This window comes from Penicillium odoratum (genome assembly GCF_028828045.1).
Source record: "Penicillium odoratum strain IBT 22623 chromosome Unknown utg000008l_segment0_segment0, whole genome shotgun sequence".
In the NCBI taxonomy this organism is placed as follows: Eukaryota; Fungi; Ascomycota; class Eurotiomycetes; order Eurotiales; family Aspergillaceae; genus Penicillium; species Penicillium odoratum.
In genome coordinates, this window is record NW_026643150.1 from 4,552,347 (window position 1) to 4,575,900 (window position 23,554).

Here is a 23,554-nt window from a genome sequence, read left to right on the forward strand (position 1 = left end):
TCACCATCGAATTCTTCTAGCAATTAGAGAATCACGGTCGTAGCCAGCAGATCATCGTCCATTGTGACCCCATGATGATTTAATGCTGGGATAAAAGTTTCAAGGCACGCTTGGTAGTAGCGATCGGATAAAAATGTATCGAAAGCTGTAGTGCAACTGAAATGACGGGCGGACAATGTCACTCAGGTCAGAGATGTCGGGTATGACGGGTGAGGACGATCACGCACCGTGTAAAAAGCATCCAATGATGGAATGTTCCATGAAATGCCGCCATCCTGATATAGGCTCTTGTCAGACTTATAGAGACCAGGACTGTCAAATAGCGTTAGACAGGACTGATAGAGCGACGTAGCTCCGGATAGTGGTAGACTCTACGACAGTGAACGCCACAGGGTATCAAGATCTATTTCCACGAAGGCGTAACATTTCCACATAAAGTTAATCCCGTTTGAACCGGCTTCTCAGCTGGAAGGATCAGGACGCCGATTTTCAACCTATTGAGTATCTCATCGCTGGGTTGCGGGAGGTTGGGTCTTAGCGCGGAAAAAGGGGGCCTCAGCTCTGAGTTTTGATCGAGAATCATGTGGCAGAGGTTGACGTTGAGTTTCTTGAGTTGTGCCGCGTCAAGTTTGTGTACATACAAGGGTCTCGATGGCTTTCTCAAGCTTTATCAGGTACAAATATAGATCTAATATCACATTCCGTTAATCAATTGCTAAGGCGGAACTAGCTTAGTTAACACCATATATATTATTTTTCTGTGCAGGATCATTACTTATTTAATACAGGCATACTGGCAGTTAGGAAAATTACCTGGTAATAAAAAAACCTTCCAACATTTGAATTCGCCTTCACATGTGAGAAGCCAACTTTAGAATAAATTTGGTTGCCTGCGCCATTATATATTCCTCACCACTAGCTGAATACATATCTCCGTGTTCAAAGTTTGAATTTTCTTTTCGTAACAGAATGAAAGCTCAATAAGGTCGATGTCATACACAGAGTTACCATGTGCGGTGGCTAAGGTGCCTCTTGGCAATCACCACTTATGTACATTTGAGATCATGAATAATTCTTCGAGGGTTATACCTATACATACATGATGTAGCTCGGTAGATTCACAAACACTAGGAATTTCTTTCTACTTAGATAGCTTCCAAGGCTTCTCTCTCCACATACCACTCCCAACCTCAAATGCTTCCTTAGGAGGCCCCATTGTATACGCATGTGCACACACTCCCTTTCTCCGCCTCCGATCGAAGTCTCCTTACAGTAGCCGCGAGGCCCGGCCAAGTCACTCGTAAACCTGACAAGCGGCGGTGTGGGTATCATCATGTTTGTCTTCTCCTGGGTCTCAATCTTTGGCTTTGATTAATTGGGCCGGAAGATATGGCTGTAGATTGGAACCGTTGGAAACTCCTAGTAAAGCTTGTAAGGAGCTAAAGTGAGATTTTCTATCTGAAAAAGGACCCCAGGTTTCTTCGGTAAAGCGCTAAAGTGTTAGTATAGATTAGCGCTGTCGGGTAGTCTGAAACTCACCTCCACAGGTTCCACTTCGTAAACATTTGAAGACCTCTGCCCCCCATGTGTATTATTCTTTTTTCCCCTTTCCTAATCTATTCTAACTTCTGACCTCCTATCTGCGCAACCTGTCGTCCCAAAATGGCATATGGCCGATTTCGTGAGTTGCATATCGAATTCTGGATGAGGAAGGTCACCCTGAAGAGGGTCACCAGCCCGCCTTCCATGACCAAGATGGAGCTCCGTTGTTTGAGGATCGCGAATCCGGCCTTTTGGCTACGATGCTCGTACAGAACGATGTTGCGTCCCTCCATCTGTACAACGACAATCCCCATACAACGATCTTCCAGGATCTATGCAGTGATGCTTGCTGGCGGTGGGACTATCATCCGTTCATCACTGCCGCCGCACTCAATGGTTTCGACGCGCTTCACGCCTTGCTTGATATATATGTGGGGGATCCGACGCTTCCCGAGCCCCTCGAGCAGTATCTAGCCCAAATTCACATATCTCTTATGAATATGGCTTGTCGACATGCAAATCGTGGTACATGATCCACCGCTGGGGAATTTGCACGATCGGGATGAATCTGGCGAAACACCCTTTTTAAGTGCGGCTAAATCGATGGGAATTGGAAATGAGGGCTGGATCGGACCAATCGCTATTAGGCGTAATAACTGCAAGAAACTTGCACAGATAGAGGAGTTCCTTTACTTGCTTCTGAATCAAGGTTGTTCGGTTCAAGATTCAAATCTCTACGTTGAAATAGACAGACCTGAGGAGTTCGACCAATTGCTATATGATACAGTTCTCGCTGCCGCCATTCCCCACGCAAGCTACCAGATGGTACCGCGTCTCATTGCCGAAGGTGCTGATATCTATGCTCGGCCAGAAGGGTGGCATGGTCGTATGCCTATCTGTAAAGGTGGGCGAGTGACCGCTATGCATATCGCAAGTATCTATTGGAATCTCGAGGGGATGCAAGCGCTCATAGATCATCCCGGCGAGCCTGGCGCAGCAAAGATGGTCGCCATCGTCGATGATGCCGGTCAAACTCCACTCCACTGGGCGCTACGTGGCGAACGGGTTGATCGAAGTATGGATGACAAGAATGACCAAGACGAGATCATAGCTCATATAATCCGTGCTACAGATTTATTGATCAACGCCAATCCAGATACGGTCAACATGCGAGATAATACTGGGTCAACGGTATTCAATTACGCACTAATGTCCTATGTAGCTTCAGAGAGTATCATATCGGTGATCAAATTACTTTTGAGTGCCAGGCCGCTTCCCTATATCATCAATGCCCGCGACAATATGGGCGACACGGCGTAAAAGAAGGCAATAAATAATTACGCGGAAGGAGGCGGTACTGCTGATAAACGGCTTATGAAATTACTTGAAGTCTCACTCAAGAATGGAGCGGATGGAAGCGGATGCAACAATAAAGGGCACAATTTGGTGCATACCCTAGCATTGAAATTCGCCGACGCTGATCCAGTGGAACTAAAGATCTTGGAAAGATTGCTCGAATTTATCAACGTCAAAGACACCGATTCTTACGCTCGGACACTACTCCATTATGTGGCTCGGTTTTGGAATCGAATCAATTTCATTCGCCGCCTCCTCAGTCAGGGTGCGAATGTCAACGCGCTCGACAAGAAGGAAAAAACACCCCTCCATGAGGTGATGAGAGGGGGGAAAAAGGTAAATGGAGCGGACAAGATACAGAGTTTGACGCCATGACAAGTGATCTTCCAGCCAGAGCACGAGATGAGGTGATTGAAGTTTTGATGGGCGCTGGAGCCGCGATGGGTCATCGCAATGCAGCTGGGAAGACACCGCTACAGATACTCGATGAGCGCACGAAAAAGATGGAGGAGAGATGGCCGCAAGAGCTAGCCCACCGTGCTAACTATGTGTGACTTCTTTTCTTGACGTTTTCGCTGCTCGTTTTGCTACACCATCGATGTAAATAGAAGAAAGCCCAAAAAGGGAAAAAGTGCTCATACCATCAGTCTTCTCGACTTGTTCGTCTGTCAGAAATGAAATTCTCAAGTACTTCAATCTTCACCATTCTTTACCTGGATAAATCGTAGTGATCACGGTGGGGGCCTCTGTGTTGTGGTGATCGAGGTCGTCCAGTTGTGTAATTAGGGAAAGTTGATGGCTTCAACTGCGGGCAAAGTGCAAGGCGGGAGAATATGATTGGGATTACTGTGCTGCAGTGGCACGCTGAAAATTACCCGGACGACAATGCAAATACACGAACATCATGTTCCCAAACCTGTTCTATGTATTTATCAACATTAGCTGCGGGGTTGAATCATGGTCCTATGCGGCTGAAATCTGTCCTGGATTTTTGCGGGCAACACTCACCACGGCGTGGCTTTGAGCGGCTTGTTATATTGTTGTACAGGAAAGTCTGGATATATATGATACCAATGGCGGGGATTATACATCATATTCTCAGGTATCTGTGTCATTGCTTTCTTGTTCGTCCGATACTATCTAGGTGAATGTTTCCATGGTCAGAAATAAGCATGAGCTGATATTTCGTTCACACGGTGAAAATTCGCGGACGAACACTTGAAGAGATGTCCCAACTGTTCGGCATCGAAAGTCGATTGGTAGAGCCTAATGCTGTCAATAAAATGACAGCGGAAGAACATGGGAAGCATATGGGTCCGTCCTCTCGAGAATAATACCTAGGCAAGATATTCCGCTGTGGGCGAACGATATCCATAGTAATTGAAGGATCGGCATATGGTGGATGATGGAAGCCAGTGGCTTCAACAACTATTCGGCCATATATTCCAGTTGATTGTTGGATGACCATTACATAAACGCAAAGTACTGACAGAAACCCTAGGGAGATTACAATGGAAATTGGAAATTGCTTATCTTGATATGAATACCTTGATATGCGCTTGGACGAACCTCCATGCGTGCCAGATGCTAGTAGAGCATAGATCATTGAACTGATTAACGAACAAGAATCCTAGGATAAACTACTCGGCACTCTCTACTCCGTACTCCGTCTCCGTACTCCGTCAAAGTGCGGTGTGGAGAGTGGGGCAGACCGCTTTTCCTTTTTTGCCCCAATTTATCGGTAACTGGGAGGCACGGATCACCTGTTGGTGCGAGATTGAGGGGTATTTCTATTGTATCTGCAAATCCATATGAAAACCATGGAAATATGACAGGAATATGATAGGAATGTCATAGGATAAGCTATGATTCTATACATTTAGAATTGGACAAGCCTGGCACCAATCCGAATACAGTTTCATCCTCGGGTATTTGTCTTGGATTGGCTCTATGGAGTAGCTTTTATCGGACATTCGCGGATCCCACTTTATCCCACTTTTTCTTTTGTGTGGACTGTTACTCCGTAGGCGGGACAGCTTTCACTAGTGCCCAACAACTCAACCTTGGACCTTGGTCTCAAGATAGTCTAGCTTAGAAACTGGCGAAAGTAAGATCACGCAATAAAGTGAAAAGCTCGAATCCACTAAAAAGAAAGGGGGAAAAATACTGTAAATGTTTGGAAATCAGGAGAACCCCGGGGCTAATGAGAACCCCGGAGCCCGGCGGGGCTCACGTGCGGAACCATAACTATTTAATTCCAAGAACACTTTCCCTTCTTCCTTCCCCCTAACAATCCATTTACCTCTTTCCCCCCCCCAATTTACCTTTACGGTTCGTATACAGCCTTATCAATAGGTTCGATCACATCTCCTCGAGACGTGATCACATACTACCGGCACCATTTTCTCCACACACCTCAACTCGTGAGTCTACCCTCAGGAAACCATGGAGCTTGTCCATGCCTCCAATTGCAAAATTGCAGCTCCGGAACAATTGATTAACATTCTTCCCTACAGGCGCCACCACCCGTTCAACGGCCGACGCACCTCCAGCCGCGGAGGAGCACCGGATCAGCCACTTTACACTCAGTAAAGCTTCTGAGCTTCACAGTCTCTCTACATTTTCACACCTTTCAATTCCGCTGTGAACACAATGGCTCCTCACGCTAATTCCGATGGTGCCAATGGCTCCGTGAACGGGTCGGCTCGTCAAGACTCACCTCTGTTTACTGTGCAATCGCCCAATGTCCAGTACACGGACGATGAGATCAACAGTCAGTACGCCTACCAGACCACCGAGGTCACCCGTACTGCCGACAACAAGCTGGTGGCCACTCCCAAGGCCATCAACTACCACTTCAAGGTGGACCGTAAGGTCGGCAAGGTCGGTATGATGCTGGTCGGTTGGGGTGGAAACAACGGTTCCACCGTCACTGCTGGTATTATTGCCAACCGCCGCAAGCTTTCGTGGGAGACTCGCGAAGGTCAGCAGTCCGCCAACTACTATGGCTCCATTGTCATGAGCTCGACCGTCAAGCTGGGCTCTGACGCCAAGACCGGCGAGGAGATCAACATCCCTTTCCGGGATTTGCTTCCCATGGTCCACCCCGACGATCTGGTGGTTGGTGGTTGGGATATCTCCAGCCTGAACCTCGCTGCGTCCATGGACCGTGCCCAGGTCCTTGAGCCTAGCCTTAAGTCTCTGGTCCGCAAGGAGATGGCGGAGATGACCCCCTTGCCCAGTATCTACTACCCGGATTTCATTGCCGCCAACCAGGAGGACCGTGCAGACAACATCCTCGAGGGTGACAAGGCTTGCTGGGCTCACGTTGAGAAGATCCAGAAGGACATTCGGTAAGTCTAGAATTTACATGGCTTCTAGACCACATTTGCTGACCCCCGCAGTGACTTCAAGGCTCAGAATGGCCTGGACAAGGTTATTATTATGTGGACCGCCAACACTGAGCGCTACGCTGATATCATTCCTGGCGTCAACGACACTGCCGAGAACCTGATCGCCGCCATCAAGGCCGGCCATGCAGAGGTTTCCCCGTCCACTGTCTTTGCCGTGGCTGCCACCCTGGAGAACAACACCCCGTTCATCAACGGCTCGCCCCAGAACACCTTTGTCCCCGGTGCCCTCCAGCTCGCGGAGCAGCGCGGTGCCTTCATTGGTGGTGACGACTTCAAGTCTGGCCAGACCAAGATGAAGTCCGCCTTGGTCGACTTCTTGATCAACGCCGGTATCAAGCTCACCTCCATTGCCAGCTACAACCACCTGGGTAACAACGATGGCAAGAACCTGAGCTCGCAGAAGCAGTTCCGATCCAAGGAGATCTCCAAGTCCAACGTCGTCGATGACATGGTCGCTGCTAACCACATCCTCTACGAGAAGGATGAACACCCCGATCACACCGTCGTCATCAAATACATGCCTGCTGTCGGTGACAACAAGCGTGCTCTCGATGAGTACTACGCCGAGATCTTCATGGGTGGTCACCAGACCATCAGCTTGTTCAACATCTGTGAGGACTCGCTGCTGGCTTCGCCTCTGATTCTCGACTTGGTTATCCTGGCAGAGATGATGACTCGTGTCAGCTGGAAGACCGAGGCCGAGGGTTCCGAGTTCAAGGGCTTCCACAGTGTGCTTAGCATTCTCAGCTACATGCTCAAGGCTCCCCTGACTCCCCCTGGTACTCCCGTGGTCAACGCCCTTGGCAAGCAGCGCTCGGCTCTGATTAACATCTTCCGTGCCTGCGTTGGTCTCCAGCCCGAGTCCGAGATGACCCTTGAACACAAGCTGTTCTAAATAGATCTTTGACCTGCCTCGGAAATTCTTGAACTATCCGTTAGTTATCCAACTTTAGTCACTCCTTGATCAATACAAGAACAACATAATTATCGCTCCAGTCCATTGTAATACTAAGTTTTTGCATTTTATTCTCCATATCTTCCATACTTTATTCATAACTACTGATCTATTCCTTATCCGCACCAAGCTCGGAGTACGCGTTCAAAGCCAACTGCCCACCCAAGTGGGCATACAACACATTGCTCCCCTGGATCTCCCCACGTTTGATCATATCCAACATACCCGCAAAGCTCTTGCCCTCATACACTGGGTCAGTAATGAACGCTTCCATCCGGGCGGCATACTCAATCGCATCCCATGTCTGACGATCAGGTATTCCATAGATCCCAGCATGATAGCGGTCATCTAGAATGACGTCCGCATCCGTGATATCATCCTCGGCCAGACCTATCTTACTGGCCGTGTTCCGAGCGATGCGGAGGACCTGTTCCCGCGTAGCATCGACAGTCGCCGAGGCGTCAATCCCAATAATCTTGCGCTTGGGGTCTTCTGGGTGCAGCCGCTCAAGCAGCTTGAAGCCCGCAATCATACCCGCAAGGGTAGAGCCTGTCACGGCACAGACAATCACCGTATCAAAAAAGATCCCCTGTTCCTGTTCCTGCTGTCGAACCTCTAGTGCCCACCGCGCGAATCCCAGTCCACCAAGCGGGTGATCCGACGCTCCAGCCGGGATATAGTAAGGTTTCTCCCCCTTCGCCTTGCACTCTTCAACAACCGCGTTTGCGGTCGTTTTATGTTCAATACCAAAGCCCGAGGGATCCAACCGCACATCCGCCCCCATCAATCGAGATAGCTGGATGTTGCCAACAGAGTCATATCCCTTATCCACCCAGTCGACCCAGTGTTCCTGAACCAGACGGGCTTTCATACCCGCCCTTGCTGCGACAGCTGCGACCTGGCGAGTATGGTTGCTCTGGACACCGCCGATAGAGACTAGGGTGTCACATCCTAGAGCTTGCGCGTCCGCTAGAAGGTACTCCAACTTGCGGGTCTTGTTGCCTCCATAAGCGTATGCAGAGTTCAGGTCGTCGCGCTTGGCATAGATGGTCACTGGGGGGTAAGAGCTGGTACGGGCGAGATCGGCACTGATGCGGGGTAGACCGTGGATCGGTGAGGGGCCAAGGAGGAGGGGAGTCCGTGCAATAGAGGCAAAGGGCTCGGGGAGGGAAAGGGGGTCTTTGGTCATAATTGTAGATTGGAGGCTTGCTGATAGGGTATGCACGTTCCAGAGTCTACTTGAGATGCAACAAGCACGTCTTATAATGGAGGGGCTTGTGAGTATGAGGATAGAAACAGTGTTCAGCAAGTCAAAATTCAAATGCAGAGGAAAGGCTGTTTATAAGGCCATACTCTTACGCTCTCCTCTTAGTCCCGGAGATCTTCCGTTGTTCAATGGCATCATGCAGATCTGTGCCGGCAAGATCACCATTTTAGGGACACTTATCAAGGACCGCGATGTTCTCTCCCGGTGTGATACCGACATGGGGCAGCTTATCGAGTTGCAGTGGGGAAACGGTGGAGAACGCGGACTCTGTCCGCCCATAGTCCACTGCCTGAGATATGATATCTGTTCAAGATTATCAAGGTGGATCAAGGAGATGGTATCATTTGTATCCTCTACAATTCCGATTATAAGCGATCCTAGCCAGGAGACCGAAACGTGTAGTGAAACCTGATATTCGGAGTATCTAACACCCACAAGGTTCTGCGGGGTGAGGACCTTGGATGTTGGTCTCAGCCCTACAAAGCTCACTAAACTCCCTAGAAATGATGAAATGAGAGGAAGCGTTTCTACCTATCAGGAACGAAGTTGGCAGCAAATTAAATTATTTTTCACATCAGGTGTTTTGGGGATCGTCAATCGATATTTGACATGTTTCATATCTATTTCATATCCACGACACAACGAACACAGTCACCCTGCTTCATCTGCTCGAACGCAGTGTTGATGTTGGCCAGAGGCTCGCGGTGGGTGATGAACTCGTCAACCTTCAGCTTGCCGTTCAGGTAATCGTCGACCAGACCGGGAAGTTGAGTGCGACCCTTGATACCACCGAATGCACATCCCTTCCACACACGACCAGTGACCAATTGGAATGCTGGAAAGAGGAGATGTTAGCGTCCAAGCACTACGGAGGTGGAATTATTGTAATGACTTACGACGAGTGGAAATTTCCTGGCCAGCGGCGGCAACACCGATGATAATGCTCTCACCCCAACCCTTGTGGCAAGCCTCGAGGGCGGCGCGCATGACACCAACGTTGCCGGTGCAGTCGAAGGTGTAGTCACAGCCACCATCAGTCATCTCAATCAGGTGCTCCTGGATAGTCTTGCCGGAAAGCTTGGTGGGGTTGACGAAGTGGGTGGCGCCGAACTTGCGGGCCCAGGCCTCCTTGCCGTCGTTGACATCAACAGCAATGATCATGCCGGCCTTGTTCTTGACAGCACCCTGCATGACGGAGAGACCGACACAGCCAGCACCGAAGACAGCCACGTTAGAGCCCTCCTCGAGCTTGGCGGTCTCAACGGCAGCACCGTAACCGGTAGTGATACCACAGCCAAGCAGACAAGAGCGGTCGGTGGAGATCTTGGGAGTGACTGCAACAACGGAGATATCGGCAACGACAGTGTACTGGGAGAAGGTGGAGGTACCCATGAAGTGCAGCAAGTCCTTGCCGCGAGCCTTGAAACGCGAAGTCCCGTCGGGCATGACACCCTTACCCTGAGTGGCACGGATCTTACCGCACAGGTTGGTCTTGCCAGACTTGCAGAACTTGCACTCACGGCATTCCGGGGTGCTAGGCGGGTCAGCTACCAGGGTCCGCTAATTGAGAAAGTGAAGAACTTACTAGAGAGCAATGACATAGTCGCCAACCTTGACGGAAGTCACACCCTCACCAACGGACTCGACAACACCGGCACCCTCGTGGCCCAGGACGACGGGGAAAGCACCCTCGGGATCCTTGCCAGAGAGAGTGTAGGCATCTTATTGGTGTCAATCCTGGTCACCTTTGCTAGCATGGCGTACAGCGGGGCTTACCTGTGTGGCAGACACCAGTGTGGTGAATCTGAATGCGGACCTCGCCGGCGCGGGGAGGAAGGACCTCGATGTCCTCAATGGACAGGGGCTCGCCAGCAGCCCAGGCAACGGCAGCCTGTCAAATAAAATCAGTATTCTTCTTTCTTTTTGCTTCGATCTCTTTGTTGCGTGGTCTTTGATTTTGACGTGGGGTTGACGTCATTGTTGGCGGGGTTGCAATGAAGCTCTTACCTTGCAGGTGATGGTCTGCCACATTTTGAATTAGCTTCATGATCGCAAGAACTTGGATATTAGCCAGAAGAGAAGCTTACCTGTCCTACTGTGCTAGCCATGGTATATGATATCAAGTATTTGAATCCCACGGAACTTGATTGGTGTTAGTGGATTGATTGGTAAGGGGGAGGTCAACACGCACAAGTATGGTGAGGAAGAGAAGGGAAAAGATGAGTTTTTGAAGGGAAAGTTCGCGAGGGGTGGAGCCGACAGTGTGAGGGGAGTGGGGGTAAGAAGAATCTGGATGAGGAGGATGAGGGGCTTCTATCTCCAACGGGTGTTCGGACCCGATGTTCCCGAGGAAAAGCTGTCTTCTAATTTAGGTAAGCTACGATCTCCCAAGAAGACCGGGAGAACCGGGTCAAACCCCCGATACAGGCTGAAACTATTTTCAGATGTGCGATGTATGATGCAAGAGAGTACCCCGTAGAGATTACATATTAGATAAGTATTTGACACAGGAATCATAAGAGCTTATCTATGCCCAGAATCGGACACCAAAAGGGGTAAAGTTTTCCAGCAATTGATACATGTACAAGAACCCCCGGGTGCCTCCAATCAGAACCTTGAACCTAGGGAATTAGATGATCATGCAAGTAGGTGAAACGTGAATTCAGTATGGGAATTGCTCAGTAGTATCCAATCTTCAGTCACATCAACTGCGGCGACGCCACATTTTTATATTTTGGGGAATCAGGGATGAGGAAATTCGATGTCGTTCCCGGTCCATCCCGTCCCGGAATTCACTATGGTACATGAAGAGAGCCATAACTGGCTGGATGTCATTGGTATGAGACTATCCATCCAACCTGGCTTCTATCAGAAAAGGGGAGGTCTTCTGGAGCCTTTGCATGGGCGGCTCCCGGCCCTGCCTATGTGAGGGATATCTCATCCACAAGCCTGACCAGTCTCAATCGACGCGTTGATTTACTGGGGACCCATCTGGCCACTCTGCATCATAGCGGCATTTTGCTCCTGGAAGCGCTCCTGCAAGCGGGCCGAGCTCTTCAGGTGCTTGTCGACACAGCGCATGACACACTGCTCCTCACGGTTGATGAGAGACTTGGTGGTGAAGTCGTTGACACAGTCATCGAAGCAGCGCTGGACCATCTTGGAGTACATCTGAGAAGCGAGGAAATCCAAGTCAGTCAGGAACGATTGTACAAACTGGCAAAGGGTAGGACAATTTCTCAGGTGGATTGAAGGATTGGTGGCTCTTCCATCGGTGGCATCGATTGAGTGATGATGACTCCTGAGGATTGGTACGTACAGTCATAAACTCCTTCAGCTGCTTGCGCTCCATGCGGTTCTGGAACTCGCGCTGCTCCTGTGCGTTGAGGCTAAAGAGATCCGATCAGCTTCAAATCCTCCATGAATGTAACCATTTCCTAACGTGGTGAAAGAAGAAAGAGGTGACGGATAACATACCCTTCCATTATGTAGTGATGTGAAATGTAAAGGAGAAATTTGGATGTAAAGGTATGGAATTGAAGATAGGAAGTTGATGATTGTGATAGTGCCGGACACGCCTGCAAGCTCCGAAGCTGTTTCTTTCGGACCGCAAATATGTTGATCCGACCCGTCATCTACATCTGCACGTGACAGAGATCCTATAGTCACATGACCGGGATGCATCCATAAAGGTACATGGGCCAGAACTGGCCGGCCTAGTCACATGACGTGTTTCACCGTTTGCGTCAAATGATCTGATTCCCACTGATGTTATGAGTTTTATAGTATAAATGGAAGGTGACATTTGATTAACAAAATATTCTGGTATAAAATTGGGCTAATAATACATGATATTGCTAATCGTCACTCCGTACTCCGTAACATCCATAATCCTTGAAGAACTGTGCCTGACTCCACTAACGGTACCTTCCCTAGTATGCCGCCTACCGAGAGAGTCCAGGTACCTGGATCCGGGCATTAGCCAGACCCCTAAATTAGAACATTGAAATCTTCATTGAACAACTTCCAGATAATGCTACGGAATGTAAGATGTAAGATGAAAACATCATATCTATTCAATAGTAATTTCAATTCTTTGATCTTCCTGTAGCATCTCTCAGTTTTCAAATGATTTTATGCCCTCTATGAATCATCTAACCCAATCTATAGTTAGTCGCAGTGACAGCCGACCCTGACCCAGTCTAACCGAGTTTCATCGGCCACGAACCTTGGATGAGATGACTCGACTTCGATTCCTCTGAATTCACTTCTCTTTTTATAACTCGGATTCATCGATTTACTGAAGGTTACTGATATCTCCAAACTCGAGAGCCGTGTACTATTGAAACCGAGGAGCCCACAACGCCCTTGGCTCGTGCTCCTCCACCCCCCCATTGTGATTCGACTCGAACCCTTCCTTTCCCAGCCTTTCCTATCCCTTCATCCTTCCCCTTTTTTAAATTAATTATTTCCTTGTACGGACTAATTTCCTCCTCATACCCCTGCCATTCAGCCCTTCACTCCTGTCCTCAAATCGCTCCTGGGCCCAGCCCCAGTATTTCCCAGGCGGTGACGTCCACTTCGATATTCCCGCGATTCCCCCTCCAAACCGTTAGAAAACCCTCGAATCCGAACCACCCAACAATACTCCTACTGGTATTTTTCCGCCAGCGACCTTTTTTCTCCTCCCCCCGGGCCTCACTATGGTGACCGGCAAATCGCAACCGGGCGTCGAGCCGGTCCAACTGCCCGCGACATCCCCCGAGCCTGTTGGTGCTACCTCTCCACCGTCCAAGCGAGACCTGGCGTCGTGGTGGAGACAGTTCAAACGAAACTCGAGAAAAGATGAGCTGAGAGGTACGTCGGTAATTTCGCATTTTGATATTCCCATTCTTCTCTGCTTGTCGGCGACTTCAAGACTCCCGCATCATGTCGCATCCTGCGTCATCGGTTCCCGGCGGCTCGCCAATCTCCATCCCGAAGGCATCCAAGCCCCGGGGCGCCTGGAATTTTTTGAAGAGGAATCCTTATATTTTCGCTGGCAACGACCCGTGTGCCCGATTAAATCGCATTCAGCGTTCGTGTGGATCTGGCGCGGATACCAATTAGCTAACGGTCTGCGGAATAGAACCGTCGCGAGGCATTTTCGGTGTACCGCTCAACGAAAGCATCAAATATGCCAATGTGGCAATCTCCCTTACCAACGAACATGGCGAGAACTTCATATACGGATATGTCCCGATTGTCGTTGCCAAGTGTGGTGTGTTTCTTAAAGAAAAAGGTGCGGCAAACTCCCTCCAGTGATTGTTCTGTTAAACTGATTGCCTGGACCCTAGCCACTGATGTGGAAGGAATATTTCGTCTCAATGGATCCGCAAAGCGCATCAAGGATCTTCAGGAGCTATTCGATTCCCCAGAACGATACGGAAAGGGCCTGGACTGGGATGGATATACGGTCCATGATGCGGCCAACGTGCTGCGTCGGTATTTGAACCAGTTGCCAGAGCCTATCGTCCCGCTAGAGTTCTATGAGCGTTTCCGGGAGCCCTTGCGAGCATACCAGAAGCAGGTACAAGAACAGACTCAGACGAGCGATGCGGAAAAGTTCGACCATGCGAATGCCGTTGAAACCTACCAGAATTTGATCATCGAACTGCCACCATTGAACAAGCAGCTATTGCTGTACATCTTGGACCTTCTAGCCGTGTTTGCCTCCAAGTCGGAACAAAACCGCATGACATCGGCCAACCTGTCTGCCATTTTTCAACCGGGCATGCTGTCGCACCCACAACACGATATGTCGCCCGAGGAGTACAAACTGAGTCAGGATGTCTTGATCTTCTTGATTGAGAATCAAGATCACTTCCTGGTTGGCATGAATGGCACGAAAGCTGATGAGCAGACTATCAAAGAGGTCCAGGCCGGCGTTCAGCCCAAGGTTGTCACTCCTGCCCAGCCTGCCATCGCTAACAAATCACCCAACTCCACTATCCGGCGATCTGCATCAAGTGCCAGCGGTAGCACGGAAGGTCACCGCAAGCTAGATACCATGCGTCGCAATGCATCTGTCTCCTCTCGCAACTCACGGACATCGCGTGTATCTAACACAATCCCCAGTCCCAGCACTCCTACCTCCATGTCTGGCAGTATTCACCGAAGTAATACCCTGCCTTCCAAGATGGGCCCCGTGGTTGCATCTGCACGATACGCGCGGGCGGGTGAGAGCGGCTCGGCCAACCCATCCACCCTCTCAGTCTCTCACGCCAGCTCTCGTTCAGCGAGTCGAGAACCATCGGTGCGCGAGGAGACTGAAGAAAAGCCGGAACAAAGAAACGACAACCAGGCTGCGCCTACGTCATCGATAGGTTCGGCTTATGTTCACACCTCGACTCATGGCCCTATTCCCCACGCAGCCGCCGCGCGCCTTAGTATCAATGACCTTCCTCATCCACATGAGAACCTCGATACCCCAACCTCCCCTCCCCGTCAGGTCGTAGCTCCTCAAGTCGTTACCCCAAATCGTGAACGCAAACTTTCCAATCTTTTTGCCAAATCTCCACCTCCCGATCGCGATCAACGAGAGCCGCGTCAGCCAAATCGTCTGAGGAAGAAACGGATTCCAGGCAGTGCTAGCATCAGTGCACAAAGTTCCGCAACTTCCCTTCATGGGCCGTCCTATGAGCCACCCGCTGAAGCCGTCTCAGAACCCGACATGACATTTGGGGAGGTCACCCCAAAGCCTCCCAACACAGCAACTCTCCACAACCCTGATTACCTGCCAGACTCTTTTCTCATGCTGGGGGAGGGCACTTCGAACCCGAACCACACTGAAACATCATTGCGACCGCATCAATCACGTACACCATCTATGAATTCTCGATCATCATTCACGGATGCGTCAGACTTTGAACAGAATGAAGATGGTAATCGCGCTGAACGCCGAGATCATCGCCGTAGCTGGCGCTTCAACCGTTCTGCAAAGCGCAGTAGTGAGCAGGTCGGCCTTGGTCTTGCATCTCCTCCTCTTGTGGCCACTCATCCTGAATTTCAGCAAAGTACTAGCTCAATCGGCAGTGGGGCCCATCACAGTAACGACCCTGCTAGTCAGCCCCTCAGCTTGGATGCTGGGATTCAAGCAAGTTCAGTATCAAGTGCCGAACCAGAGAAGAAGAGCTTGTTCGGAAAATTCAAAGCCAAGGTGGCTCAAGTGCGCGATGGTGGCCACGATCGGGAGCGGGTCAAGAGCCCTAGTCGCTCCGACAGTGAGCCATCTACTGTCAACCAACCACTCTCTCCCACGGCCAATCACACGAATGGCAATCCACCGATAGAAGTGGCCAGTGAACCGCCCAAGGAAGAGCCATTACGCTCCCCAGCATCGCCGTTGCCAGGCGCAGGTCTACCTCCTTCCATTCCTGAAGAACCGCATAGTCCAGAGGTGGCAGCAGCTGCCCCTGTTGCCAATTCAACAAAGGAGATCCCACTGACAGTCCCCGAGTCCACGGAGCCGGTGACAACCGGGGAATCAAGCCAAGGGGCAATCACTAAAGAGACATGATCTTGAGCTTCCTGAATCTTTCAGGAGTTTGGCTATACTTTGAGTAGTCGTTCTCGTCTGATATCTTGTCCTTGCTTTCATCATCCGTCTTACGAATTACCTTACGATTAACTCTTTTCATACAGTACCTTCATCAGGGCTGTAGGTCAAATTCTGGCCAAGGTGTATGACTTTTAGCTGGCGTTTGCTGATTCTTAACCGCTGTTTCTCCCATCTCAGTGGCTCTTCGCTTTATTTTTACTGTGATTTTGCCAAATCCTCATAGCTATTGCTGCATTCCACTTGTTCCCACCCACTTTGTTTTAAATATGGCTTGATTATTTTCATCAGTCACGTTGCTATGCGATATGACTGTATGTATGCTGTGATTTCTAAAACTTTCCATTGTTCCGTCTCTGTTTTACTCATGAGTGTTTGGCGTTGGGATTCTAAGTAGGAACGGGATGAAAAGTAAAGCTTACGGACTTGGCTCGCCTTGCTATTGTTGTCCTGTATATTTTTGTATACAATATGGAAGTCACAGTCTCATGTTAAAGTAGAAAACTAGTTCACGCCGAGAAACTTCTGGCCTGACATTCAGTTGAAATTAAAGATACCGCCTTATGATCGATCCGGCAGAAAATGATGGGTGCAATCAAGACAAACAATCCCTCTCGACCCTTTTATCCGCGCGACCCGGAAGCTTCGTAGACAAGGAGCAAGAAAAAGACGGACTACCTCACGGTGAGGTTGAATACACCATGGCTTCCTCACACTCCCATGTGTCTTCAATCAACCAAGCAAGCGCACCGTCCCAACCCCCTGTCGAAAAACCCTCAGCGCCGCCCGTCAATACCCTCCCCTCCAAAGTAGCACTTGCCTATTCATATGCGCACCCTACACTGATCTTAGCACTGTGTGCTGCACGATTCCAGGCATTGGTCGCCGACCCAATCCAAGAGCTGCTTACAGACCTTCCATGGTTGGCTCTCCTTCAACTTCTCTACGTGATACTCTGTCTTCCACCTGCAGGATCAACAACTGCCGCGGACAGCTCTGCCAGTGATGGCAAGGCAACACGCTCGCGTGCAGGAAAGCCTGGATATCGCCGAAAGCACTCTGGGAAAAACTGCTGGGCAGGGATCTGGGCTAAATTGATGGTATGCGCGTCAATCTACAATTCAATGTCTTCGGGCATGGTACACTGACAAGGAAATGGCAGCCTGCTTTGCTCTCACTAGGTCTGACCACCTTGGTTGCAACTCCGGTTATCGCTGCGCTACTCGTCATGTTCGGCGCCCCACTCACCACCCACAACTACGAAACTGTACTCTGCGCAGCCCACATGGCCTTTCTCTCCGCTTCTACATTGCTATACGTCCACGGTGTTGATGGCTCCGTATGGAAGGAGATTTGGAGTATCGATCGACCTGCGGACACTGTCTGGGGGAGTGCCCTCGGCACAGGTCTAGGTGCCTGGTTTGGTGCCATCCCCATCCCTCTAGACTGGGACCGTCCTTGGCAAGCGTTTCCCATTACCATCTTGGTTGGCGCATACATCGGCTATGCGCTTGGAGCATTGATCTCCCGGACACCCCTGTTATATGGTAGGCGCATTCAGTTTGCGCCCGAGTCGGAGGAGGAAGACGAGAAGAAGACCAACTAGACATGTTGGTTATTGCTTCGACCCAACGTGATCTCAAATGGATCGCGTTGTACTTTGACGAAGCTGGTTCTGCAAAATCACATGTATTATTATTTGGATATAAGACTTCGCATTTAATCATTTAATCATTCAATGTATGTTTCAGCATTCCGCTGCGCATCAATCACATCTTGCTGTTGAAGCTCCCATGTCTGCCAGATCCTTTGCTGAATTTGGCGGCACCTTGAATCGCTTCTTTGGCAATGACTTTGCGTCCCTCGGTAAATTCATTGGATAAAGCATCGTCAAAGGACTTGGCCTCGTATGCACTGTAGTAGCAGGACCGACGATCAGTGTTGAGGCACAACGCAGGGAAGGCAATGAGCTGTCGTGCAATCTCCAACGCCTGGTTCAGTGACTCTCCCTTAGGCACTAAACGGCTTACAAGGCCCATGTTAAATGCCTCCTGGGCTCCGACCGGCCTACCAGTTAGGATCATATCCATGGCACGACCAAGGCCAACAATTGCTTGAAGTCGAACTGTCCCTCCATCTATCAGAGGGACTCCCCAACGCCGACAGAATACGCCGAATATCGCGTCCTCCTCAGCGACACGGAGGTCTGCCAATAGGCTAAGCTCCAGGCCACCTGCTACAGCATAGCCTGCAACTGCACAAATGACTGGCTTCTGCACAATGAGACGTGAGGGGCCCATGGGACCCAGGTTGCGCCCGTTAACGGGTTGCAGGTTATCGGGGACATCATTCTGTGCCACTTGATGTAGGTCTGCTCCGGCACAAAAGGTATCACCGATACCAGTCAAGATACATACCATCTGTGTGGCATCGGCCTCAAAGCCCAGAATAGCATGATAGAGACATTTCGCAGTCAAAGGGTCAACTGCATTTTTTCTGTGTGGGCGATTGATCGTAATAATAGTAATTCCTGTATGAGATGTGGTATCAATCATCACAAGTTTCTCCATGTTTGTTCTGTTCCCTCGCGGGGATGAAAGAAGTTTGGAAGTTGGAAAAGCTCCATTACCTCGGTTCAAACCCCCCACACTTTGATCTTCTCCAACCACCTACGAATCACGATCTACGCTATGTCGAGTGCGTGCATAATTTGCCATAAGCGTAAGGTAAAGAGCCTCGGTAGCCTTCATTACCGGATCCCTGTACTGACAGCTCCCAGGTGCGGTGCGATTTCGCGACCCACAACCCCTGTACCAATTGCAACAAATCCCAAGTGGAGTGCATGTGAGCGGACCTGTGCATTTTTCAAATTGATCTCTGATCCAATATATAGACCATATACGCGAAAGCGCAAGAGATTTACCAACAGTCTGTCGCCAGGGCGCCATGCACCGGCTTCGGATTCAGTGAGTCGACACAGCTCGAAATTGCCGTCGGACCCGCTCGAAGGCAATGTACCGAGAGTATCTTCGATAGTCGCGCACGGGGATGCTGCCGTTGTCAACGAAGCTTTGACATCCATTGAAACCAATGGCACTGAGACTTTTATTAAAGAAGAGAGCTACCGCGGTCGGGGCGAGTACCTGGGCGGTAGTGTTCCATTTGACGAAAATATGGTCAAACCTGGTCATGAGACAACTTATACCAGCCCAAAGGCCTCTGCAGCGGATCTTCAGATGTTGCGCGAGCAAGGAGCATTTGAGCTACCCCCGATATCCATTCAAAAACAGTTAATGGACAGCTTCAATAAATACTGTGCTCCATGGACACCTGTCGTTGATCCCAAGTGGCTTGACGAAACCACACCACCTTCCATGCTCCTCCTGCAGTCCATTTTCTTGGCTGGGAGCCGGGTTTCCAAAGCGCATCTAGATTACGGATCTAGTGAGGTATTTTATCGACGTGCAAAGCTCCTCTTCTTCTTCGGTGGAGGCCATGGGTCACTTATCTCTATTGTGGCAGCCTGCCTCTTGCATTGGTATAACCCTGTTGGACCTGAAGACGTTTCGACTGACACCAGTGGGTTCTGGATTCGAACGGCCGGGGCGATGGCTTTCCAAATTGGATTACACAAGGAGCCGTCACCGAATGCTAAAGATCGGGGGCTCCGTCGACGATTATGGTGGTCTTTAGTGGTACGCATGTCTGTCGGAGTCACGCCAGCTGTACTAATGATGCCAGATTCGAGATAATGTCATCTCCGTCGGAGTGGGAAGACCACGTACAATCAATCTACGCGACAGCGATGTTCTACCTCCGTCGATAAAAGATTTCCCAAAAAAGGATTTCCAGGCACAGCTCTTTTTGGCATACTGCACAATATCATGTCTTCTAGGTGATACTGTTGAGTGCTGTCTACGGCGTGAGATTTCTCGACAACGCCGAGTGGACCTTGAAAATGCCGTATATCGATGGGCCAAACAGGTCATTCCGAGACTGCACTCATCTGCAATGATCCAGGAAGACGCAATGACCTGTCAGCTTGAAGTTAAGCAGCTATTGGTGATGTACTTTGTTGGGCTAACGATTTTACACCGTTCCCCAACTCCCAACAGTGTTCCACCCGCTGCATCACTGGTCGCATCGTCATTTATTGCGGGTATCTACGAGGACTTTCTTCTACGAGACGAGCTACGCTACCTTGGCCCGGTGTTTGCATTTTATCCGCTCTGTGCAGGCCTCTCCCTTCTTTCGTGCTGTCGTTACCCACAGTTAAAAGGTACCGCCGAGCATGAATTGACCGTTATGAAGCTCTCTCTCCAGAAGCTATCTGAGAGGTGGCTCTCGGCGGTCGGCCCCTTGAGAGCCTTGAACAAATTGACCGAAAAAGTCCGAGAACTAGCACCATTCGATGGGCAACCTACTCTGGACTATGAAACCGCCGCATTTTTCGAAGGATTCGATATCAAGATGTGCAAACAATGGAGATTGATAGGACAAGCCTGCGATTCAGAGGACGCTGATGCCGTCACTACAACTTGTACCCTGGCCGAGGTTCATGGCCCAGAAGTCACACTTCCGGCGTTTGAGGCGCGACCGGAAGACACAATCGATAATGATAGTTTCCCAGCCTTGGAAACGAATCTGGAACTTTTTGGTACAGCCTGGGAAGGCTCCGGGTTTGATTGGAGTGGTTCTTGGTTGCTCAATGTTTGAAGAGTTCCAAGGTTATGACAATCAATGTAAATGTGTGTATAGATCAAATGCTTGGATTAAAGCTCGAATCCTGGGATTCACGGACAGCAACCGATCCGATGCGGATTTTCAAAAATCATCCCACTAATCCTTTCTATTCAATTGTTTACATCAACTTACTGGACACATGTGTATACACGTGACTAGGGCCATATGAGGGGTTTCGCAATTATCCGCCGGAGTCACGACATCCCGAGGTCTCAGTCTTCAAGAGTGACATGATTCTTGCAAAGTAATATACCTGCGATTTTAGCCCACATCCTCACCGATTTCATACTTGCTCAATGGACACCGAGCACTTCAAGGTGCGGAAACGCAACCCCAAAGCATGTAGCCGCTGTCATCGTCGGAAGCAAAGATGTGTGGGGTCTCCGATCTGCACGAACTGTGAGGCGGCCAAGTCTTCATGCACGAGGTCCAAAACATCCACTTTCCAGCCTGCATCCGAGAGATATCATGGAATGTCAAAGGATGCCCTGTTCGACAGAATAGAGGAACTGGAAGCCCAATTAAACGCAGTCTCCAAACCATCACAAGCGCAAGCCCCACGTCACCCATATCAAAGCCCAGACGAGTTCTCTTTCGACCAGCCTAATGTAGGCCACTTGTTCGATGTTATGGAGTACCTGACAACGGGGCAAATTTCAGGGCAGACACCACTAAGGTCATCTTCCCCGACGGGATCTCTGATCGCCAAAGAAATGGATCAAATATTTGAAGATACAGTCTTGGGAAGTGGCAGAGCAGAGACAACCGACATGGAGCATGAATCTGAGTCTAGCAATGATACCCCACCCCCCGCGCCAACCGAAACAGAGGGCTTGAAGTATATACGCATCTACATGGAGACGATGCATAACCACATGCCGTACTTGGATAGTGGGGAGATATATCGAACACACAAAGAAAGGCTTCACCCCTTTGAACCCACACGCTCAGCTCGGTGGAAGTTCTCGAAACTCTTCATGGTTTATGCTATTGGTGCTGCGACGTCCCGAGTTACAGACATCAGCCAACCCAGTATTTCCGCAAATGATCTATTCCGCACAGCCTTGCGTTTAAAGCCTTCAATCACCGAGCTGCGCTCCCTCCAGAGCATTGAAGCGATGATGTTACTGATTATGTACAACCTGCGAATACCAAACAGCTCCAATATTTGGTACATGATTGGGCTAGCCATGCGGACGGCCATCGATCTTGGGTTACACAGAGAAGATAATTATCTTGGCTTGAAGCCCGATGAGGCCCAAAGCAGACGGTGCGTATTCTGGAGCGTCTACGTCATGGATCGCAGTATTGCCCGGCTTCTCGACCGACCATTCAACATTGCGGAAACTGACATCGATGTCGGATTACCTTTTGACTACCAGGAGCCTTACCAAAGCTACCCCAATGAGCTACCGATACCCGAAGAGACAGATTTAAGAACCAGCATCTCGGCTTTCATTCCCGTCATCAGACTAACCCGTTTGAAGTCGCAGATTCACACCAGAGTCCATAGAGTTGACAAAGAAGTTTCATTGCTGATCCCCGAGATCAATCCTTTATTCTCTGCCTTGAAAGAATATAAACGATCACTACAATCTGATCTCTCTCCTATCGACCATGATTGGATCAACATGCATTGGAATAACGGAATTCATTGTCTTCTTCAACCTTTTCTCCGAGTACTTCCGTCCGATCATGAATTAATTCGTACCTGTATGAAGGCATCTGGGCAAACCTGCCAGGCGTTCAAAACGCTTCATCAAAGAGGCTATATTGGGTTTGGATATTTCCTTGTCAGCACTTTATTCAAAGCTGGGTTGACACTATGGTGAGTTTTCTGTCTACACCCTGGGTCGAAGTGCTTACTGATATGAGATCTACAGTTATTGTTTATTTCGATCTTCACAGCCTTGCTCCATTGACGTGGCAAATGATCTGGGTGCCTGTTCCTCGGTTTTGTTTGCCATTGCGGAGCGCAACAATCAGTTAAAAAAATATCGTGATACGTGGGAATCCATACTTGCGAAAGTGATGGAACATCTTGGACAAGTGTCTTCTTCCTACGAATCCCGCCATATTATCATGCCGCAACTTAATCCACCAAACCCCTTCGCTTCTCTATTCATAGATACCCATGGAGCTGCATCAAGATTCAATTATGCGAATCTCGCATCCCTCAATCATCTGGATACTGCTTGTGGTCAGAAGCACCAACAATTTTGGACAATATCACCAGAGGACGGGTTAGCTATTGAAGATTCGCCCGCTTCAAAATCCCAGGAATTGCTCAGTGCGCTCGAAGATCTTTTCCCTGCGTGGCAAGAAGACATAACACCACAGCGCCGACTTGAGAATGTCTTTGAGTCCGATGAAATGACCTCTGAAAGCATTCTAGAAGTGAGAAGGTCTGAACTACGAGTAATTGACGAGCTGTTTGGCAACCCAGAATGAATCAATTGCCACAGTTGGTGACCTAATATTAAATAGATGCATGTTAGAGAGTGTCCCTGAATCAATTACTCTACACGCCTTCAGGCCCCCGCTTAAATTATCTTTGAATACAACCCTCAAACGAATGGTTTCTACAAAATCATATGCAAATTTCATATCAATTTGACCGAATTGACTAGGTCCCACAGAACGATCCTTGCAGGTATCTTTGTATGTACAAATGAATGAAA

General features: G+C 49.5%; 12 protein-coding genes across 12 annotated transcripts; 7 read left to right on the forward strand and 5 right to left on the reverse strand.

Annotated features, from left to right (window-relative positions):
• Positions 1 to 23: 23 nt before the first annotated feature.
• N7520_011946 (Glycoside hydrolase family 71) lies at positions 24 to 274 on the reverse strand (the record flags this gene model as incomplete). The annotated part of the gene is made up of 2 exons (XM_057145879.1): positions 24 to 156; positions 228 to 274. The coding sequence occupies 2 exons, from the start codon at positions 272 to 274 to the stop codon at positions 24 to 26; spliced, it is 180 nt and encodes a 59-aa protein (XP_056991633.1).
• A 1,781-nt stretch (positions 275 to 2,055) lies between these two features.
• N7520_011947 (ankyrin repeat domain-containing protein) lies at positions 2,056 to 2,862 on the forward strand (the record flags this gene model as incomplete). Its single annotated transcript, XM_057145880.1, has 1 exon — positions 2,056 to 2,862. One exon carries the CDS (start codon positions 2,056 to 2,058, stop codon positions 2,860 to 2,862), a length of 807 nt encoding a protein of 268 aa, XP_056991634.1.
• Positions 2,863 to 3,269: 407 nt separating this feature from the next.
• Positions 3,270 to 3,452, forward strand: N7520_011948 (ankyrin; the record flags this gene model as incomplete). The annotated part of the gene is made up of 1 exon (XM_057145881.1): positions 3,270 to 3,452. The coding sequence occupies one exon, from the start codon at positions 3,270 to 3,272 to the stop codon at positions 3,450 to 3,452; it is 183 nt and encodes a 60-aa protein (XP_056991635.1).
• A 2,098-nt stretch (positions 3,453 to 5,550) lies between these two features.
• On the forward strand, positions 5,551 to 7,206 carry N7520_011949 (inositol-3-phosphate synthase INO1; the record flags this gene model as incomplete). The annotated part of the gene is made up of 2 exons (XM_057145882.1): positions 5,551 to 6,251; positions 6,303 to 7,206. The coding sequence occupies 2 exons, from the start codon at positions 5,551 to 5,553 to the stop codon at positions 7,204 to 7,206; spliced, it is 1,605 nt and encodes a 534-aa protein (XP_056991636.1).
• Positions 7,207 to 7,375: 169 nt separating this feature from the next.
• N7520_011950 (putative 1-aminocyclopropane-1-carboxylate deaminase) lies at positions 7,376 to 8,455 on the reverse strand (the record flags this gene model as incomplete). Its single annotated transcript, XM_057145883.1, has 1 exon — positions 7,376 to 8,455. The coding sequence occupies one exon, from the start codon at positions 8,453 to 8,455 to the stop codon at positions 7,376 to 7,378; it is 1,080 nt and encodes a 359-aa protein (XP_056991637.1).
• Positions 8,456 to 9,153: 698 nt separating this feature from the next.
• N7520_011951 (bifunctional alcohol dehydrogenase/S-(hydroxymethyl)glutathione dehydrogenase) lies at positions 9,154 to 10,641 on the reverse strand (the record flags this gene model as incomplete). Its single annotated transcript, XM_057145884.1, has 6 exons — positions 9,154 to 9,368; positions 9,430 to 10,067; positions 10,119 to 10,254; positions 10,310 to 10,424; positions 10,541 to 10,555; positions 10,621 to 10,641. 6 exons carry the CDS (start codon positions 10,639 to 10,641, stop codon positions 9,154 to 9,156), a joined length of 1,140 nt encoding a protein of 379 aa, XP_056991638.1.
• An 868-nt stretch (positions 10,642 to 11,509) lies between these two features.
• On the reverse strand, positions 11,510 to 12,018 carry tim9 (protein transporter TIM9; the record flags this gene model as incomplete). The annotated part of the gene is made up of 3 exons (XM_057145885.1): positions 11,510 to 11,704; positions 11,853 to 11,922; positions 12,011 to 12,018. 3 exons carry the CDS (start codon positions 12,016 to 12,018, stop codon positions 11,510 to 11,512), a joined length of 273 nt encoding a protein of 90 aa, XP_056991639.1.
• A 1,218-nt stretch (positions 12,019 to 13,236) lies between these two features.
• Positions 13,237 to 16,091, forward strand: N7520_011953 (uncharacterized protein; the record flags this gene model as incomplete). The annotated part of the gene is made up of 3 exons (XM_057145886.1): positions 13,237 to 13,390; positions 13,662 to 13,814; positions 13,870 to 16,091. The coding sequence occupies 3 exons, from the start codon at positions 13,237 to 13,239 to the stop codon at positions 16,089 to 16,091; spliced, it is 2,529 nt and encodes an 842-aa protein (XP_056991640.1).
• A 740-nt stretch (positions 16,092 to 16,831) lies between these two features.
• N7520_011954 (PIG-F family protein) lies at positions 16,832 to 17,736 on the forward strand (the record flags this gene model as incomplete). Its single annotated transcript, XM_057145887.1, has 2 exons — positions 16,832 to 17,230; positions 17,293 to 17,736. 2 exons carry the CDS (start codon positions 16,832 to 16,834, stop codon positions 17,734 to 17,736), a joined length of 843 nt encoding a protein of 280 aa, XP_056991641.1.
• A 163-nt stretch (positions 17,737 to 17,899) lies between these two features.
• N7520_011955 (enoyl-CoA hydratase/isomerase family protein) lies at positions 17,900 to 18,700 on the reverse strand (the record flags this gene model as incomplete). Its single annotated transcript, XM_057145888.1, has 1 exon — positions 17,900 to 18,700. One exon carries the CDS (start codon positions 18,698 to 18,700, stop codon positions 17,900 to 17,902), a length of 801 nt encoding a protein of 266 aa, XP_056991642.1.
• A 120-nt stretch (positions 18,701 to 18,820) lies between these two features.
• On the forward strand, positions 18,821 to 20,846 carry N7520_011956 (fungal specific transcription factor domain-containing protein; the record flags this gene model as incomplete). The annotated part of the gene is made up of 5 exons (XM_057145889.1): positions 18,821 to 18,827; positions 18,910 to 18,974; positions 19,024 to 19,096; positions 19,167 to 19,825; positions 19,872 to 20,846. 5 exons carry the CDS (start codon positions 18,821 to 18,823, stop codon positions 20,844 to 20,846), a joined length of 1,779 nt encoding a protein of 592 aa, XP_056991643.1.
• A 323-nt stretch (positions 20,847 to 21,169) lies between these two features.
• On the forward strand, positions 21,170 to 23,324 carry N7520_011957 (uncharacterized protein; the record flags this gene model as incomplete). Its single annotated transcript, XM_057145890.1, has 2 exons — positions 21,170 to 22,701; positions 22,757 to 23,324. 2 exons carry the CDS (start codon positions 21,170 to 21,172, stop codon positions 23,322 to 23,324), a joined length of 2,100 nt encoding a protein of 699 aa, XP_056991644.1.
• Positions 23,325 to 23,554: the final 230 nt, after the last annotated feature.